This window comes from Mchenga conophoros, linkage group LG13 (genome assembly GCF_057382185.1).
Source record: "Mchenga conophoros isolate Kocher_MC1m ecotype Shallow Benthic linkage group LG13, M_conophoros_male_GT1.1, whole genome shotgun sequence".
NCBI classification, from domain to species: domain Eukaryota; kingdom Metazoa; phylum Chordata; class Actinopteri; order Cichliformes; family Cichlidae; genus Mchenga; species Mchenga conophoros.
Genome location: NC_140538.1, coordinates 1,917,839 through 1,934,665, shown reverse-complemented (window position 1 = coordinate 1,934,665; position 16,827 = coordinate 1,917,839). Strand labels below are relative to the sequence as shown.

At 47.7% G+C, this 16,827-nt stretch overlaps 1 protein-coding gene across 6 annotated transcripts in view; it reads right to left on the bottom strand.

The window, feature by feature from the left end:
* ninl (ninein-like) overlaps positions 1-16,827 on the bottom strand; it is a 30,025-nt gene that overhangs the window by 6,218 nt on the left and 6,980 nt on the right. For 5 of the 6 annotated variants that reach the window (XM_085295974.1, XM_085295975.1, XM_085295976.1 and 2 more), the window contains 16 exons: positions 16,476-16,652; positions 11,227-11,363; positions 10,545-10,685; positions 10,265-10,439; positions 10,029-10,139; positions 8,743-8,829; positions 7,496-7,634; positions 6,069-6,134; positions 5,258-5,379; positions 5,098-5,178; positions 4,676-4,806; positions 4,455-4,592; positions 1,452-2,753; positions 819-923; positions 468-537; positions 70-237 (listed from right to left, as the gene is read on the bottom strand). In XM_085295974.1, the coding sequence (XP_085152100.1) occupies positions 70-237; positions 468-537; positions 819-923; positions 1,452-2,753; positions 4,455-4,592; positions 4,676-4,806; positions 5,098-5,178; positions 5,258-5,379; positions 6,069-6,134; positions 7,496-7,634; positions 8,743-8,829; positions 10,029-10,139; positions 10,265-10,439; positions 10,545-10,685; positions 11,227-11,363; positions 16,476-16,652 (3,150 nt within the window). The remainder of the gene's footprint in view (positions 1-69; positions 238-467; positions 538-818; positions 924-1,451; positions 2,754-4,454; positions 4,593-4,675; positions 4,807-5,097; positions 5,179-5,257; positions 5,380-6,068; positions 6,135-7,495; positions 7,635-8,742; positions 8,830-10,028; positions 10,140-10,264; positions 10,440-10,544; positions 10,686-11,226; positions 11,364-16,475; positions 16,653-16,827) is intronic. The other variant, XM_085295980.1, reaches the window with a different exon arrangement.

Genomic DNA, 16,827 nt, shown 5'->3' with positions numbered 1-16,827 from the left:
AATCTAAAGTCAAACGAGTGAAGAAAAAACAAAAGCGACAAGTGTGAGCATCATCGACGCTCAGCTTACCGTCGCATGCTCCTCTTCCTGCTCCTTAGAAACCGTCGCTAGGCGCTCGTGCAGCATACGGACTGATTCCTGGTCTCCACGGAGACGGGTGCTGAGCTCAGCGTTGTCGGTGCTCAGCTGCAGGTTCCTGCTGCTCAGATCCAGAACCTCCTCACGATATCTGGAGTTCTGCACACATCATCAATCATAATCTGGATTTCTAAAACCTGAACCAGACATATCCTGGTTTGGAGAATCAGAAGCAGTGTAATCGGATTACATTTAAAGTATTAAACCCTGAGCGACACAGACATAAACGTGTTTGTAAAATCAAGAGAAATCTGAGTCCGGTGCAGACGGGTCACAAACACCTCGGCTTAAATCAGCAGATATTTCAGTGGAGTTTGGTCAGCGCTCACCTCTCTGTGCAGCCTCTCTTCTTCTTCTCTGCTTCTCTCGTGTTCTCTCTCCATCTCCTCCAGTTTCCTCCTGCAGGAGGAGAAGACGGCGTCATGTGGCTCTGCAGCATTAAATTTAACATTAAAGGGCGACAACATTAGAAGGATGCCGATCCTGCGCCGAGACCAGAGGAGAGTAAACCGGGTCAAGCTATCTCAGGTTTACGCTGAGCTCCTGACTCATCACGGCCCATCGTCACCTTTAGCCAATCAGATGACAGCAGGTTCTGCCTCACCTGCTCAGAAACAACCACCTGCCTGCACACCTGCGCAGCCTCAGGGGTGAGCTGCAGCTAGAGCCGCGGCGCTCACCTCTTCTTGGCAACCTCGTCCTCCATCTTGTGGACTTCCTGCTGCAGGGCGCCGAGTCTCTCCTGGAGCGCTGCGTTCTCTGATCGGACCTCCTCCAGCTGAGTCCTGCGGCCCAAAACACAGAATCAGAACCGCGCTCTGCACCTCAGACAAACGCAGCGTCGTGATTGGACAGCAGCTCAGCCAGCGCTGTGAACACGCGCTATATTCATACAAGCGATGGTGCACAAACTGAAACACGCTGTGGTCGGAGGAGGCGGCTCAGAAACCAGAGGAAGCCGTTATTAATATCTTCAGCTCAGCACCTGCACAGGTGGGCACCATCGCTGCAGCCAGCAGTGGGCGAGGCTTCGTCTGGTTTCACAAACCGAGAGCACAGAGGCTCCACACGTCATCATCATCATCATCATCGTCGTCAATCAGATCAAACAGACTTGAATTATGAAGAAAGAATTTAAGGAAAGACAAAAGGACAGACAGGAGGAGGGCGGAGTCAGTGATAAGTATTTTCATGCATTTAGATGATGTCATTCGGTTAGCGATGGGGTGAAGGGTCAGTCTGCAGCAGTGCATTGTGGGTCAGGCAGACGGAGGTTAGTCTCCGGTCTCCGGTCCGGCTCATGCTCCACAAACCTGCGTGCACCGGCCGGCTCCACCAGCTCTTCCAGAGCCAGAACCAGGTCCTCCAGCTCCAGCAGCTGCTTCGTCATCTTCTTCTTCTCCCTCTCCAAGTCTTCCTCCGCCGTCCTCTGCCGGCTCTCGGAGTCCCGCAGAGCGGTCTGCAGCTGGAGGAGCTGCTCGCTGCTCGCCGGCTCGACCTGACCGGTCTTGGCGTTGAGCTGCTTGCGGAGCTCCAGGACCAGGTCAGCGGTGTCGTTGAGCTGGGAGCTGAGGTCTCGGAGGTGGTCTCTGAGAGAAGAGATCTCCTCCTCCATCTCCACGATCTGGGTGGAGAGCTGGTCGGTGAGCCGGATGTAGGTCCCGTTCTCCTGGCTCAGACGCCACACCTCCTCCTTCTCCTCCGCCAGGCTGGACTGGAGCAGCGAGGTCCGGCTCTGCTCCTGCTCCAGAGCCTCCTGCAGGGTCTCCTCGCCGCTCCTCCTCCGGTCCAGCTCCTCGGAGATGCCGTCCAGCTGCAGCTGTAGGTGGTCCACGGCCATGGCCTGCTCCTTCAGGTCCTGGATCAGCCGGGCGCGGTCTGTCTTCAGAGAGTCCAGTTCGGCCGCAAGTCTGGAAACTGACTCAGCTTTGCTCCTGAGCGCCTCCTGCAGGTTCTCCAGCTCCGCCCTGAGGGAGGAGACCGTGTGCTCGCGGGCTCGGAGCTGAGCCTGTTGCTGGGCGACGGTGCAGGAGAGCCGGTTGCAGCTTCCTGCCGCCTTCTCTCGGTCCTGCAGGAGGCACGCGGACGCAGCCTGCAGCTCCTCCAGCTCAGCCTTTGTGTGGGACACCTGAACCTGAAGCTCCTCCTCCCTGCTCCTCGCTAGCAGCAGCTCCCCCTCCGCCGAGCTCTTCTCCGAGGCCAGGCGTTTGTTCAGAAGCTCCTGAGACTCCAAGAAGGCGATACTCTCCTCCAGCTGCGCGCAGGCCTCCTCCAGCCGAGCCTCCAGCTCCCCGCTCCGCCTGTAAGACGCCTCCAGGTCCTCCTTCAAATTGGCCTCTGATTGGCTGGACGCCCGCAGGACATCCTGCAAACCGGAGACTTGCTCTTTCAGGAGCCGGACCTCTTCCTCTTGCCGTTCCTCCATGCTCCTCTTCTCTTCCCGGGCTCGCTCCTCACTGCACAGTTTCTCCTGCTCCGCCTGCACGAGCCTCCTCTCCCAGAATCCTCTCTGCTCCTGCAGCCGCCGGCGTTCCTGGTGGAGCTGGTGCAGGAGGCGGCGCTGAGCTTCACCGTGCTGCATCTTCATCTGAGCGAGCTGCTGCTCTGACTCCTCCCTGCTCCAGGAGACGCAAAACCAGCCAAGCGTCCATAATTCAACATGCACGTACAACAACAACAACAGGAACTGTGTCGGTTCATTTTATTTTGAAAAAACAGGAACTCAGAGCACCTAAGCCAGGGGTCAGCAACCTTTAACACCCAAAGAGCCACTTGGACCCGGTTTCCACGCAAAAGCAAACACTGGGAACCGCAAATAGTTTTTGAAATCTAAAACGAAGATAACACTGTATATGTTGTTTTTTTACCTTTATGCTTTGTGTGAACAACTAAAGTAAGTAAAGTTTATTTATTAAGCGCTTTTCACAGACAGGCAGTCACAAAGTGCTGCACACAAAGATTAAAATAAACAATACAATCAACAGACATTATACACAATGTAAAGGATCAAATGTAAAGAATGTAAAATAGGTGGATCAACAAAAGGCTTGTTTGAACAGAAAAGTTTTTAACTGCTTTTTAAAAGAATCCACAGAGCAACTAAGGTGTGCTGTTTATGAAATCCATGAAGTGCTACAGAGAAAATTACATTTTATTTATGTAATGAACACGTTTGAAGAAATATAACCAAAGTAAAGACACCCAGCTGAACTAAAATGATCCAGCAAACAAAAGCTGCTGTGAGCCCCCCTCATGTCGCCTTTGTGCTTTTGGAGCCTTGACCTGACTTTTAAAAAATAATTGGAAATAAGCTCGATGCTGCTGAAAAATGAAAAATAGATATTTGCAAAATTCTGCATAAATATGTATTTTACCTGGTTAATGTGTGTGGCGGGGCGTGGTCTGCAGCGCCGCTACAGGGGGGGCGGACTCATCTGAGCGGCACCCGCAATCACGCCTCGCCGCCTTTACGTCTGTGCTCGCTCTGCTGTTGTGTTGGTGTGTGTCGGGCTGTGAGCTGCAAAGCTACAGCCGGCTGTGTGCGTACAGCAACAGTGTGTGAAAAGCGTGTTCATGCAAACATCGTCGGGTCTGCCGTGATATGTTTACAACGGGACTTCTGCTCTTGAACCTCTGCGCACAGCGTCTGCAGGTCGGGGCTGTACGAAGTCACTTTCATCTTTACAGGACTGTAAGCTGTCGTCTGTGAGGCGTGAGCGTGTTTGTTTTTAACATAGTTCACGGTGGAGCTGCTGACATAATGTGGATCCAAGATCTATAATTGGCCTACCTGGGGTTGAAAGTCTCGGTAAATGCACGCCGTTTCGGCGGCTACACCGGCTTCCACGAGTGTGATGCTTATTTTGAGCGATGAAAAAAAATAATAAGATATAATTTTATTTTTATATTTCAATATCACAATAATCTAACAATTTAGAACTACAAGGTAAAAAAGAAACAAACAAATAAAATACACTTCAGTTAAATACTTCTAATTTATTTTCCCAAACCACCCGGAGCCACAAAATAAAGACTAAAGAGCCGCATGCAGCTCCGGAGCCGCGGGTTGCCGACCCCTGGCCTAAGCTTTTATGTCTCAGAGGTTTTATTTTGATAGTCACAGGAAGGCTGCTAAACTAAGTGTGAGGTTTGAATGGGTGGAGTGTCGACCGTGTGAGACAGACTCAGGTAAAGAGTCGAGCTTCATGATTGGTTTAAACATTTGATGCAGGGTCAGGCTACATGTCGGCACTCAGTGATGATGTCATCGGGTATCATCACACCTCCGCTGACATTTTTATGAGGTCATCACCCACCTGACCAGCATCACCTCCTGATCCATCTTCAGCTTCAGCTCCGCCTCCAGCTGGTCCTTCTCAGCGCTCAGCCGCTGCACCAGGTTACCAATCTCTCTGGCGAAGTTCTGCTCCAGCTCGGCGCGCTCCCGCTGCATCCTGGGAGCATAACCGGGGTCAAAGGTCAGAAACAGAGCGGGTCCCACAGCCTGAGGTACAAATCCTCAGACAGGTAACGTTACCTGCGCTCCTGCTCGTTGCTCCGCCCTCCTCCGTGCTGGATCTGAGTCTGCAGTTTGTCCACGGTCTCCTTCAGCTGCTTCACCTGCTGCTCCACCTGAGACTTCTGCTCCTCCAGCTCGCTGATCTCCAGCTGACACACAGGTGAGAATAAAACCAGAAAATTTAAGTTCAGCTGCCTCCAAGGTTCAGCTCCACCTGCTGCACCTGCTGCAGCACCGTCCTGACGTGGATTTAAAGTTCAGTTCAAATGAGGAGGAAAGCAGGGATACTGGGAACCAGCAGGACTCCATTCCTTTAAACTGGGACATCTGAACAAAAGTGGAAACGTCAGAGACGAGCAGTGTGCAGCCGTCTCTGACGGTGTCCCGTCGCAGGAACTTTGTTTCTGGTACGACAGCTTTTAGTGCGACACCTTCCTTACCTTGAAGGCCTGAGAGATGTCCTTCCGCTCCACCTCCATGCTCTGCCTCATCTTCTCCAAGCTGCGCTCATAGTAGTTCATCTGTGGAGGAGGAGGAGGAGCAAGTGTCATGGTCTGAAGGCTACACACTGCGTGCGATGTGTGTGTGTGTGTGTGTGACCTGCGTCTCCAGCTGGATGTTGAGCTGCTGCAGCTCCTCCTCGTGTTTCTGCTTCAGTTGTTCCAGGGCCAGTTCAGTCTGGATGCTGACGGCCGGGCCCGAGTCGTCCAATGAGCACAGAGCTGAGAGAGAGAGAGAGAGAGGGGGGGGGGCGGGGCTCCAATCAAAATTTTGGTTCGCATGTTGCCGTAGTCGAGTTCCTTGGAATCGTTAGCCTGCCTGCTCGATCCCACTTATAGGTTCCTGCACTCTGGCTACGATCAGCTGATTCCAGGTGTTGGAGGAGAACAGTAACACGGTCAGCGTGGACGTAACTTTGAGTTTTATTGCACGAGAGCGTGATGGTGAAGCGGACACTGCTCCAGGACTGAAACAACTGCATCATACTGCAGCTAGCCAAGAACCCAGAGTGACGCTAAAGCCGAGTGAATGCTGACCCCAGACCAGCACCGTGATAAAGTGAGCCGCTGCTGAACTCAGCAGGTGACAGATGATGAGCCTCCGTTTCTACCTGTCCATATTTCTACAGTAGAATCACCATGACGACCGCTTTGAAGTCTCATGTCTGATTTGTGTTCATACATGAGTGAGGTCACGTGTGTTGGTGTGTGTGGGGCTGCAGCCTCAGGTGTTTATTGTTAAATGGTGATTATGAGACAGCGCGTTTCATTTTACAGAGAAACATGAAACATGTAACGAGCAGTATAACGAGTGGGAGTAACTAAGTAATCACAGGAAGTCTCAGGAGGCTGGCTCAGCCAATCACATACAGCCCTGTGTGACTGAGTGTGTGTGTGTGTGTGTGTGTCACCTGCTTTATCAGCCGGCTCCAGTTTCTTCCTGACCCGAGGAGACGAGCAGTGCTTCACGTCCGAGTCTGAACAAAAACACAAAAACCAAATCAGCTCTGAGAAACCGGAACACACACACACACACACACACACACACACACACACACACACACACACACACTTACCAAGAGACATGATTAATTCACACCGAGACTGAAACCTGTGGGTCTGTGTGTGGGCGTGTCCACACCTTACCTGTAAATCCAGTTAAAGTCTCTCAGCAGGTTTTACAGCCTCATGTTCACGTCAGACAAGAAAACATGAACCAACCAATCGACCGATCGGTGATCTGGACGTTTGTTTGCTTCTCTCTCATTTTTGTGTCTGACAAACTTTCGTGAGAGTTTTTGTGCGTCTGATTAGAGGAGATAAAACTGAGCAACCAGCAGTCAGCTTTGACATCAATAGCTGTGTCCAAATTCATGGGCTGCGTCCCCCTGAGGACCCGGCCTTCGTGGTCTACGTGGGCCGGGTCCACAGAAGACCTTTGAATTTGCGTCTCGGTGGAGTTTAATAAACTCTCGACCGTCTCACACTTCTGTTTAATCAGTTTTCTGTTTGACGTTTATTCAGCTGTGTGAAAACCACCCGATGGATTAATAAAGTTTTATTTTGTCTAATCTAATAACTTCAATCTCAGCCAAACCGATTTACTCACAAACAAACACAACACTGAAAAAGCCCAACAATAACATTTTTAAGTTATCCAAGTGACTCATATATCATGTTTAACCTGAGTAGCGAAGACCATGGGGGGGGGGGCCTGACAACTATGTGCAGGGAGTTCGCTGTTGTCCTGGGTCAGCTATCGAGCTGGTGGGTAAGAGACGTGTCTGAAAACATCGAAGCACTTTTGCAAATATGTGGTGTCTTGATAAACTGAGCAGATATTTGATGTTTGCACAGCTACTTTCTCTCCCGAAAATATGTTAAACGTTTATTTTGTGACCCAGAAAGAATAATAAGAGTAATATCAAAGCTAAGCAGCTGCCGCCATTGTTAGAAACTGAAATTGTCTGGGCTGCGCTATGAATTCTGGGATATGGTGGGCCACGAAGGACACACCCGACCCATCCTTCAAATCTGGGGAAATGAAGGATGCATTTGTCGGCTGCATTCGGAGGAGTCTACGAATTTGGACAGCCTTCGGCGCGTCGCTGTGACGTAATCGGCCTACAGATGCGGCCTCAGGAGGACGCAGCCTTTGGACACACCCCCCCAATGTGAATCGAGCGTTTTTATTGGACGGTTTTCTGGATTCAGGCACAGCGGCGCCCTCTCCTGACAGGAACGGGTTCACTTTAGTGCGTCTGTCTGCTGTTTTTCACAAAGCCTAGAGGCTGAACGGGTTTGTCGTGTCAGAAGCTTTTGTGTGTCGTTGTGTTACCTGAGTCTGACTCCGAGTGTTGCTGGTTCCAGCTCAGCACGTTGGCGGCTCCAGCACGCCGTCTGCACTTCCTGTTTCTCCTCTGATTCTTCAGCAGCTCCAACTCTGAGCTCAGCTCATCGTTTCTGTCCTGCAGCTCCTGAACGCGACACACACACACACACACACACACACACACACACACACACACACACACACACACACACACACACACACACACACACACACACACAGGTTTTCAGTGCTGACACACACAGTCCTGTATCTGCCTACATGCAAATACAGAGGAAACAGCTGTTTGGCTGCAATGCACATGTGACAGGATGATGTCCAAACAGCTGTTTTTACAGCTGCCCCCCTGAGGCTGGTGACTCGATGAATTGATCCTCAGCAGCAGAGATGCTCTGGCAACCAGGCTCACACCTGCCTGCCTAACGACCTCACTCTGCCAAGATTCATCTTAAACACTTCTCTTTCAACTGCTGCTGTGTCCACAGTGTTACAGCCATCATTTTACCCTCAACGTCACCATCGTTGTTCTCTTTCCAACACCGAGTCTTTCAAAGCTCAGAGATGTGAACGTTTTAAACTGTGTGGGTCCAAGTGGAGGGATCACATTGAATCACTGAATGAGTAAAAAGAATATGAACTTTTAATATTCATTCAGATGTTTTCTGACTTTAAATTTTCTTTTCTCATTTCTTAGGTTTTTCTAATTTACAATTAAAACATTTTCAGCTTTTTTCCAACTTCTTCTTCTGTGTAAACGTCAACGTTTAGCAGTTCAGCACCTTTGTTGTCAGATTAAATTCGGTTTTCTTATCTCATTCAAATTTTTTAACTTAAAATTCAGCAATTAATTCATTTCAGTGCATACATTCAGATTTCAGCATTCACACTGCAGTTTCTTCAAAAAATGCACTTTCTAGTTTATATTTGCTGTATGTGTAATTAAAATTACATTTTAATTTGAAAGGACTTCCTGTCATCTGTTTCCTGGGAAGCCTTTACCTGCTGTGGTCTCTACACGGCCTCAGTATTAACGTTTGCTGCCTGCCTGCGTTTGATTGGCTGAGAGGACACATAGTCCAACACTTCACAGCTTACATTCAAAGCTGCAGACCGCTGCCTCATCACCACACCAACACTCAGGTCTGTAAATGAAATGTGCTTCAAACAGATTGTTTCTGCAAAATCATCGTGCCCTTCAAAATAAAAGCGTGACAATTTAAGGCGGTCGGTCTTACCCGGCACTGCTGCTCGTACTCTTTGATGATTTCAGACAATCTTTCCTCGTGACTCAGACCAACGCTGGACGGGTCCAAACCGCCAAACTGCCAAAACAAAAACAGCAGTCAGTCGATCATCAGCTGCTTAAACTGAAACGTAAAGTCACGGAGAAACCAAGTCAGAGGAAAGCTTCATTAATCATTCATCAGAAACAAGCTGGAGTTACCCAACACCAGCTGCAGTGTGTCAGCGACACACATGCACACACCCACACATCAGAGTTTATGGTCTGACGTTTGGCGTCTCGCTGTAGCGCGTCTTACATCCCTCGCTAACAGCGCTGTCAGGTGTGTGAATTAAAGCTGCTACATGTGATCTAGTTATGGAAATGCATTCTTTTCTTTCCATGCATCACGTCACCTAGATCACCTGTGTCCTGGGTCACTTACCCAGAGTACTGGGGTACTGCAGGGGTACTGCAGGGGGCGCCACAGTCAAACAAATAAAAGCTGTAATTCATTATATTAGCTTTGATACTAACGGCTGTTACAAGGAATACTTCACCAGCAGTAAGTTCATGATTGAACCACAACCTTTAAAATTACAATCAGTGAACTCTGTTCATCAGGTTTTCTGTTCGTGAACGTTTTTAATTTTCCGTGTGATGCCGTCTGAATCCAGCCCTGAGTCCGAACAAGGTCTGAAAACAAGAGGAGGAAATGCTTCATCTGCAGTCGCGATCCACGTAGAGACCACCAACCAGCTTCGCGCTGTAGTCACCTGCAGCTTTTATTTTGAAGGCGCTCAGGTCACGTGAGATTGCTAGACGAGGTGCAGGAAGTGGCGGTCACCCGCTCATCTTCACTGTGACATCACAGAAGCGATCCAATCACCTCTGGCGAGTCTCACGGAGTGTGGAGCAGCAGCTGACCCACTCTCCACCGTCTTACTCGTTTCTCCCACTTCAGGTAAACTCCGCCTCCTTTCCCTTCACGCCTCACTCCTGCTCCCGTCTTTAAATCTGATAAATTTGCTGAACAAGTTGGAAGACTTTCAAACTCTTCTGTCACAGTTTGCTGGCTGAAAACATTTTTTCCTCATTACAGCCGGGAGCTGCTGTCGCTCGTTTAACGACAAAACTGGAAGAAGAACAGATAAACTCTGGGACGCGTGACGTAAGATTAGGTGTCAGAGGCGCACAGCGTGAGAACGGAGCCGACTGATGACGCTGTGAGTCAGACCGAGCTCTGGCCGTAACCTGGCGTTTAACCTCGGCGGCGGCGTAAAGGCTTTCTTTGCTCACCTTGTCACTCAGCATCTGGTCCAGGTCTCTCTGCAGTCGCCTCGCTGAGCCTTCGGCTTCAGTCAGCTTCATCTTCACAGCGTTCAGCTCCTCCTCCAGACGACCGTTCTCCTGAAACGACAGGACGTGCTCAGCGCTTCACGCCTCTGATTTTCAATAACCGATCTGATCACAAACTGCTCGTCCTGATGGGGACCTGTGACTAAACATGACAGAGGAGAAGCGGTGTAGCACACCTGCACGGCGTTGCAGAGCTCCTCCTGTAGCTCCGCCTCCTGCGCTCTGAGCAGCTGCAGCTCCTCCTGCAGAGCGCCACGCTCTCGCTCTATGTGCTGCAGCAGCGCCTCGCTCTCCTGCTCTGTCTCGCTGCGCAGAGCCGTCAGCCTATCGCGGAAGTCCTGCTCCAGGTCCCTGCCAATCACAGAGCGGCTCGTCAGCACCGGCGTCTCACCGGTGCACACGGCGGCAATCGTGCTATCAGTGTAGAGCGCAGCAGGCACAGAGCCCGACCCTTACCTGATCCGGCTCTGGTTGAGCGTCTCCATGCTGGCGTGCCGGTCGTCCACCTCTCTGACCAGCTGCAGGTTCCTGCGGTCGGCCCGCTCCAGGTCGGCCTTCACCTTGTCGCGCTCCCTGCAGGCCTGCTCTGCCACCTCCCTGAACACAGACGACAGAGAGCTCAGGGTTCAGCTCCTCGTCACAGAGCTCTGCTCCGTCACTGCGGAGGTCAGAGCAGCACAAACATCACCGTCGCCAACAGCTACCAAGAGCTTCAGACTGAAGCTCAGAGCACTCCCAGAAATCCCAACATACCAGATCAATCTGTGATTATTACAGGTCATTATCAGTGGAGACATCAATAATCCAGGACAGGACTGTCTGAGGAGGCTCAGAGGAGGCTAAACTCTTCTGATTTTAGCACAGAATGTAACTGAGCCTCAGATGAGCCCCTGAAATCTCAGTCTGAGAGAGAGGGAGGAGTTGTGACATCTAAATGCTGTGCTGTATGTAGGAATGAGGCGACATGAGGCACGAGCACAAAAACAACTGATTTAAAGTTAAACACAGGACACTAAATCCTGTCAGTGTGACAGGCAAATGTGAGTTTTTAAAGGACCTGCAGACGCAGCACGGGGCGCTGCTCCAGCCCCGCCTTGAGCAGCGCCCCGTGTTTCCTCAGAAAGTTCATCAAACCTACTGCAGGTGCTGGATTTCGATCTTGTAGGAGATGAGCGCCGCCTGGTGGATGCCGTTCCCGCTGACCAGCAGCTCGTTGTCCAGCGCCAGCGTCAGATCTGCCAGACTGAGGCGCTCCTCCAAGGGGAAGTCCAGAGTCTGCAGGGACATACACAGCTGGAGTCACTCACTCACACGCCATTATCAGGAACATCTGTCCAGCTGAGCCCGCCTCAGGTCACATGATTCAGTTCAACAATCATTAGAAGACATAGCATACATTTACACTGCTATGCAGATGACACCCAGCTCTATCTGTCCATGAAGCCAGATAACACACACTAGTTCATGCATTTATTACTTCCAGGCTGGACGACTGTAATTCATTATTATCAGGAAGTCCTAAAAACTCACTGAAAAGCCTTCAGCTGATCCAAAATGCTGCAGCAAGATTTTCTGTAAACTCGACAGAGCCCCTTATAATCCCGTGTGCCTTATGTGTGAACTCTGGTTGTGTTTACTGACCTTGAAATGATTTTATGTGCACGGCGCTCGAAAATCTGTCAGATGTTTCAGTACGACTTTGCTGAGCTACGAAGTCGCACCGCTTGATGGATTGTCGGAGCGTTATGGCATCGTAGGCGGAGCCTCGCGGAGTGATACGTACTGTGCTTCAACATAATATTACCGTACTGTGTGTGTATAAGCTCTTTTTAAGTTGTGTGGATATTATACATGGTTATGCTGAGGATATGTCGGCCAGTTTCCACTGGAAATGCCTTTTGGTTAAACTGTCAGCGAGGAGTTTGCACTGTTACGTTTTATATAACTTTAATGCAGATAAAAAACAGCTGCTTGTTTCAGTGGAAATACATTGATGTTTGTTTTGCACTAATAAAGTTGAGGAGTTGTAAAGTATTTTGTCTCGTGTCGATTATATCGTCAGTTATATCGTTATCGCAAATTTTCAAATGTATATATTGATATAAATATTTTTGGTCATATCGCCCTGCTCTGGTCTGTACTGTCGGACAGTAAAAACAATTGGGGCGACTGTAGCTGTGTTTGGTTGCTACATAAAACTGAATTAAATTCAATGAGTTATGTGAGTAAATGAAAACATAATTAGAATATATGTATGTGACTTCCTGTCAGTCATAAAGTCACATGCAGCAGACTGTGACAGCACTGAGCAGCTCCTTCAGTGGGAGACTGCGGCACCCACGGTGTGGGACGGAGAGATTTCGCAGGTCTTTCCTCCCCACTGCTGTCAGACTCCACAACAAAGACTTTAACTGAACAAACACACACATCCACACATGTGCAATAACACTAAGTGCAATAATCCTTTCTGGCATCGTTGTATTTTTACTCAGTTGTATATAGCATTCGTATTCTATTTTTATCTTATTGTATATTTTTATTCTATTTTATTCTACTGTATATAGTATATTATTTTATTCTATTCTGTACAGCTGTGTACTGTATTTATTCTTATTGTATTCTAATTTTTGCGTCATAACTTTTGCACTGTCCACTTCCTGCTGTGACAAAACAAATTTCCCACGTGTGGGACTAATAAAGGTTATCTTATCTTATCTTATCTTACATACACAGAGACATACACACAGTGCTTTAACTGTTACGACACACACACTCACTCACATGCACGCACACATACATACACAAACAGAGTTTACAACACACCATGTGGGTTTTATGTCTGGGGTTTAATGTGTTGACGCTGTCCAGCCCCACTGGACAGCGTCAACACATTAACGAGCACGGGGCGATCCGTGGTAGCTCCTTAACGGAGATTTGCCGAGTTATGGTGTTAACGTCATTTTAACGAGATTAACGCTGACAGCACTAGTGGAACACAATGAATATGACTGCACATTTAAGCCGACATCACCGATTCGATTCTTTGGTGTCACGGTTTGATATTTTTTCGATACAAAAAAAATGTTCATGCTTTTTTAATTTGTCATTTATTAAAATTATAAATATATATTTGAACTCAAAAGTACAGTTTTTAAATTTAATGTTGCTGAAACAACAAAATAAAAATAATAAATCTGATGGAGAAATCCCTCATCTTTGGAAAAGAGAGTTTATTACAGAGAAATGGCTCTTTCCCAAATAAAAGCTATACTATACGCTTCTTCTGGGCTATATTCTCAGCAGCATATTAAACATATCAGGTCCCCATAAGGAGAATCCTGTGCTAACGGCTGTCTAAATGACTCGGGTAAAGTTTGTAGCATGCGTGCTTGTTGTTTTTGTCTGCTTCCACTTGTCTTTGCACTAGGATGATGTCGGAGTAAATGTGCAGTCATATTCGTTGTGTTCCCACTAGTGCTGTCAGCGTTAATCTGAAATGACGTTAACCCCACAACACGGCAAATCTCCATTAACGAGCTACTGCGGATCGCCCCGTGCGTGGGGCTGGACGGCAACATGTTAACGAGCTAACTGCGCTAACACACTAGCTCCCACCCATGTAATTGAGCATCGCGTGGCACATCCAACATACTGTTTTACTTTAGTCCATGACGCGCTTACCTTCAGGGTCATACGTCACATGAAAACCAAAATAGTTCCAAAGGCCAGATCTGAATGAGGATGGGGGAGGTTCAATTTGCCATGTTGCAACGAACTTAGCTTCTGTCTCGCTAGCTTGCGCTGCAGTCAGTGGATCTGCGCTCGACAGTGCAGCCTAGGCGGAGTAGTCGAGCGCAGATCCACTGAGCGCTCAACACAGACAGCATCGTCAGAAGAAAATTTGATAAAGTAAATTAAAAATGTTGTATTGTTCCATACATATGCGTACTGAACCGAAAGCACTGTATCGAACGGTTCAATATCAATACGAGTATAATCTGACAATACTATAATATTGGCCATATTATATTTACATTACCACAGTGAGATGACTTTAGTCTCATGAACAACATGAACTAATTGTTATTTACTAACTAATCTTAAATGACTGTTCAGCACAGAAATGAAGCCCAACAATCAGGGGCGGAGCGTGGGGGTGGCTTACTGGGCTTAAGCCCGGGGTCTTTTGGAGTGTAATTTTTTCATAGTTAGATGTCTGGCTGACAACTGTATAAAACAAAAAGTACACACAATATTCGAAGCACATAGTGCACACTGTGGGAATTTACGACTGTGCGTGAATCCCCCCTGATATTGGTATGATCCGAGCTCAGGCACTAAGCGACTGAGCGAGGGGGCGGGGCAGCTGCTACCTGTTAGTGCGCTGTTGGAGAAACAGAGCCAGCCATACTAAGGAGAGCTCTCCTTAGTATGGCTGGCTCTGTTATTTTATATATTGTGCTTTGTATGTTGTTCAGTATATTTCTATGCAAAACAAGAGGGATTTCAGTACACAGCAGGATATTTACATTTGTAACCAGATATTTTTCTATGTTTTCTCTTTATGGAGAAAACATAAAACATTTTTACTGTACAACATCAATTTAGAGTAAACTTTTGTTTTAGATAAATATTGAAATATCTTTTGAATTAGTTAAATGTCAGAATAAAGAGAGAGAGATCTGTCTATTTATTATCACTTTCATCAAATTTAGGAGTACATATACACTAAGTTTGTTAATTAATAAGAAAACTCCAGACGATTCCATTCTGAGCTGAAGAAGCTTCTGATTGGTTAGTAGAGTCCATGTGAGTAAACTGGTGGCACAGCTGTGGATGCATATAAGGCAAAACACAGAGGCTGTTTCTGTGACATGGGAAAATCAAGAGATGTCAACCAAAACACCAGGAAAAGAACTGTGGAGCTCCATAAGTGTGGCTCAGTTTGAATACAATTTGGTGCCATTTGCAATTAAGAAATACAGATAGTTTCTCTCTTTACTCTTAAAGTTAACAAATATGTTTTTTATATTTATCAATCTAAAAAAATAAACATTTAGTCTGATTTGATGTTACAATTAAAAAAGTGTTTGTGTTTTGATCTGAAGAGTTTGTAAATATCTGGTTTCAACTGTATATTTTATGATTGTCAGCACAAAGAGAGAGAGAGAGGAACAGAGAGAGAGAGCAGAATGAGGACAGAACAGATGAACAAGAGCAGGTGAGACACACATGTTAGTCAAATGGTTGTTTACCAAAAGTATCACCGTATCATAGGTACTCATGTATCTCGTACCTAGTGTTTCTTTTTAGGTTTGCTATTTTTCAAATTCTATATTTATTAAGTTATGCAGCTTGTTTGCACAACAAGGCCAAAATAATTATATAAACTTTTCTCAATCTAAATATTGTACTTTGGTAGATTTAAAAAAATAAGTGTAGTGCAGGTCTGTGATGATTTTTAGTGCTACTATCATCTAGTTCTGATTCTGGTTCTGTCTTGGTTAAGTCCTCAGTAGTCCTGATTTTGAACTGTTGTAGTCCTGTTTTAATTCTGGATCAGTTCTGGGTCTGGTTGAATTGGGGTTTAGTCCCTGTGTCTTGATACAGCCCCGACTTCGTTCTGTCTTGCTGCTTAATTAAAAAACTAGTTTAAGGTGTCCTGCATGTGTGATATATATTTTTCCCTATATGAAGTCATTCTTTTTTGAACAAAACTCAAAACAGAGCCTATTAATCTTTCAGTCATTTCTAACCCCACCCCCCCAAAAAAAAAAAAATCCCACATGCATACTACCCTTTAGGGCTAAGCCCCGGGTGTTTCAAATGTCTGGCTCCGCCTCTGCCAACAATCATGTTTTACAGTCCCGTGGTCTCAGCCTCAGATACTCAGCTAAAGTGATGTCATGACAAAAATGAATGACCAACAAAACATTTTTCTCCTTCATTTCTGTCACACAAAGCTGTATGAAACGTTTCTCGCGGTTAGTATCATGGTTGCTAGGCAACCTGAACAGCGCAACGAAGGCCAGACCGTCCCATTTCACAAGCCTCTCACTTCCGCACTTCTCGTACTTATAGTACGCACCGTACGTAGTACGCGTACTTCAAGCGTGCAGACCCTGGATTGGGACACAGCCAGAGCGAGGATTTTCACATCAACACTAAGTCACATCCACCACAGAAGAAGAGCCAGAAACAGGAAACAATGAGCGAAGATGAGGAGGGGGAAGCAACCCGTTTGATTTTCTGTGAAACTGAGTCAGTAAAGACTAAACTGATCCACGAGCCACAGAGCAGAGGCTGCTCCGACACGCTCACAGAAACATTAACACAAAAACACATCAGAGGGTAGAACGGGCTCTTTGCCCTGTGCCCAGCTCTGACCTGCAGGATGTCCCGGCTGTTCCCGATGCCCTCCTCCGTCCACAGGGCCGCGACGCGCTCGGGGCTCGTACATCCTGAGCCGTCGTCCAGCCGGCTGAGCACCCTCTGACCCACGGTGGCCATCAGCAGGGAGGGCGAGGCGGAGCGGGCCGAGTGCTCCTCTGACACCTCCCGAGGCTGCATGGAGGAGCAGAACACAGAGTCCAGGTTCAAAGGTCGGCACGCAGACAGAGCAGCTTAAGCCCAACGCAGGACCAGACTCCAGAGGAGCGCCTGCCGCAGCCCTAACCATTAATCTGGATTAGCTTCAAGGCGAGCCTGAAACACGCCAACGTCCTCACACACACGCACG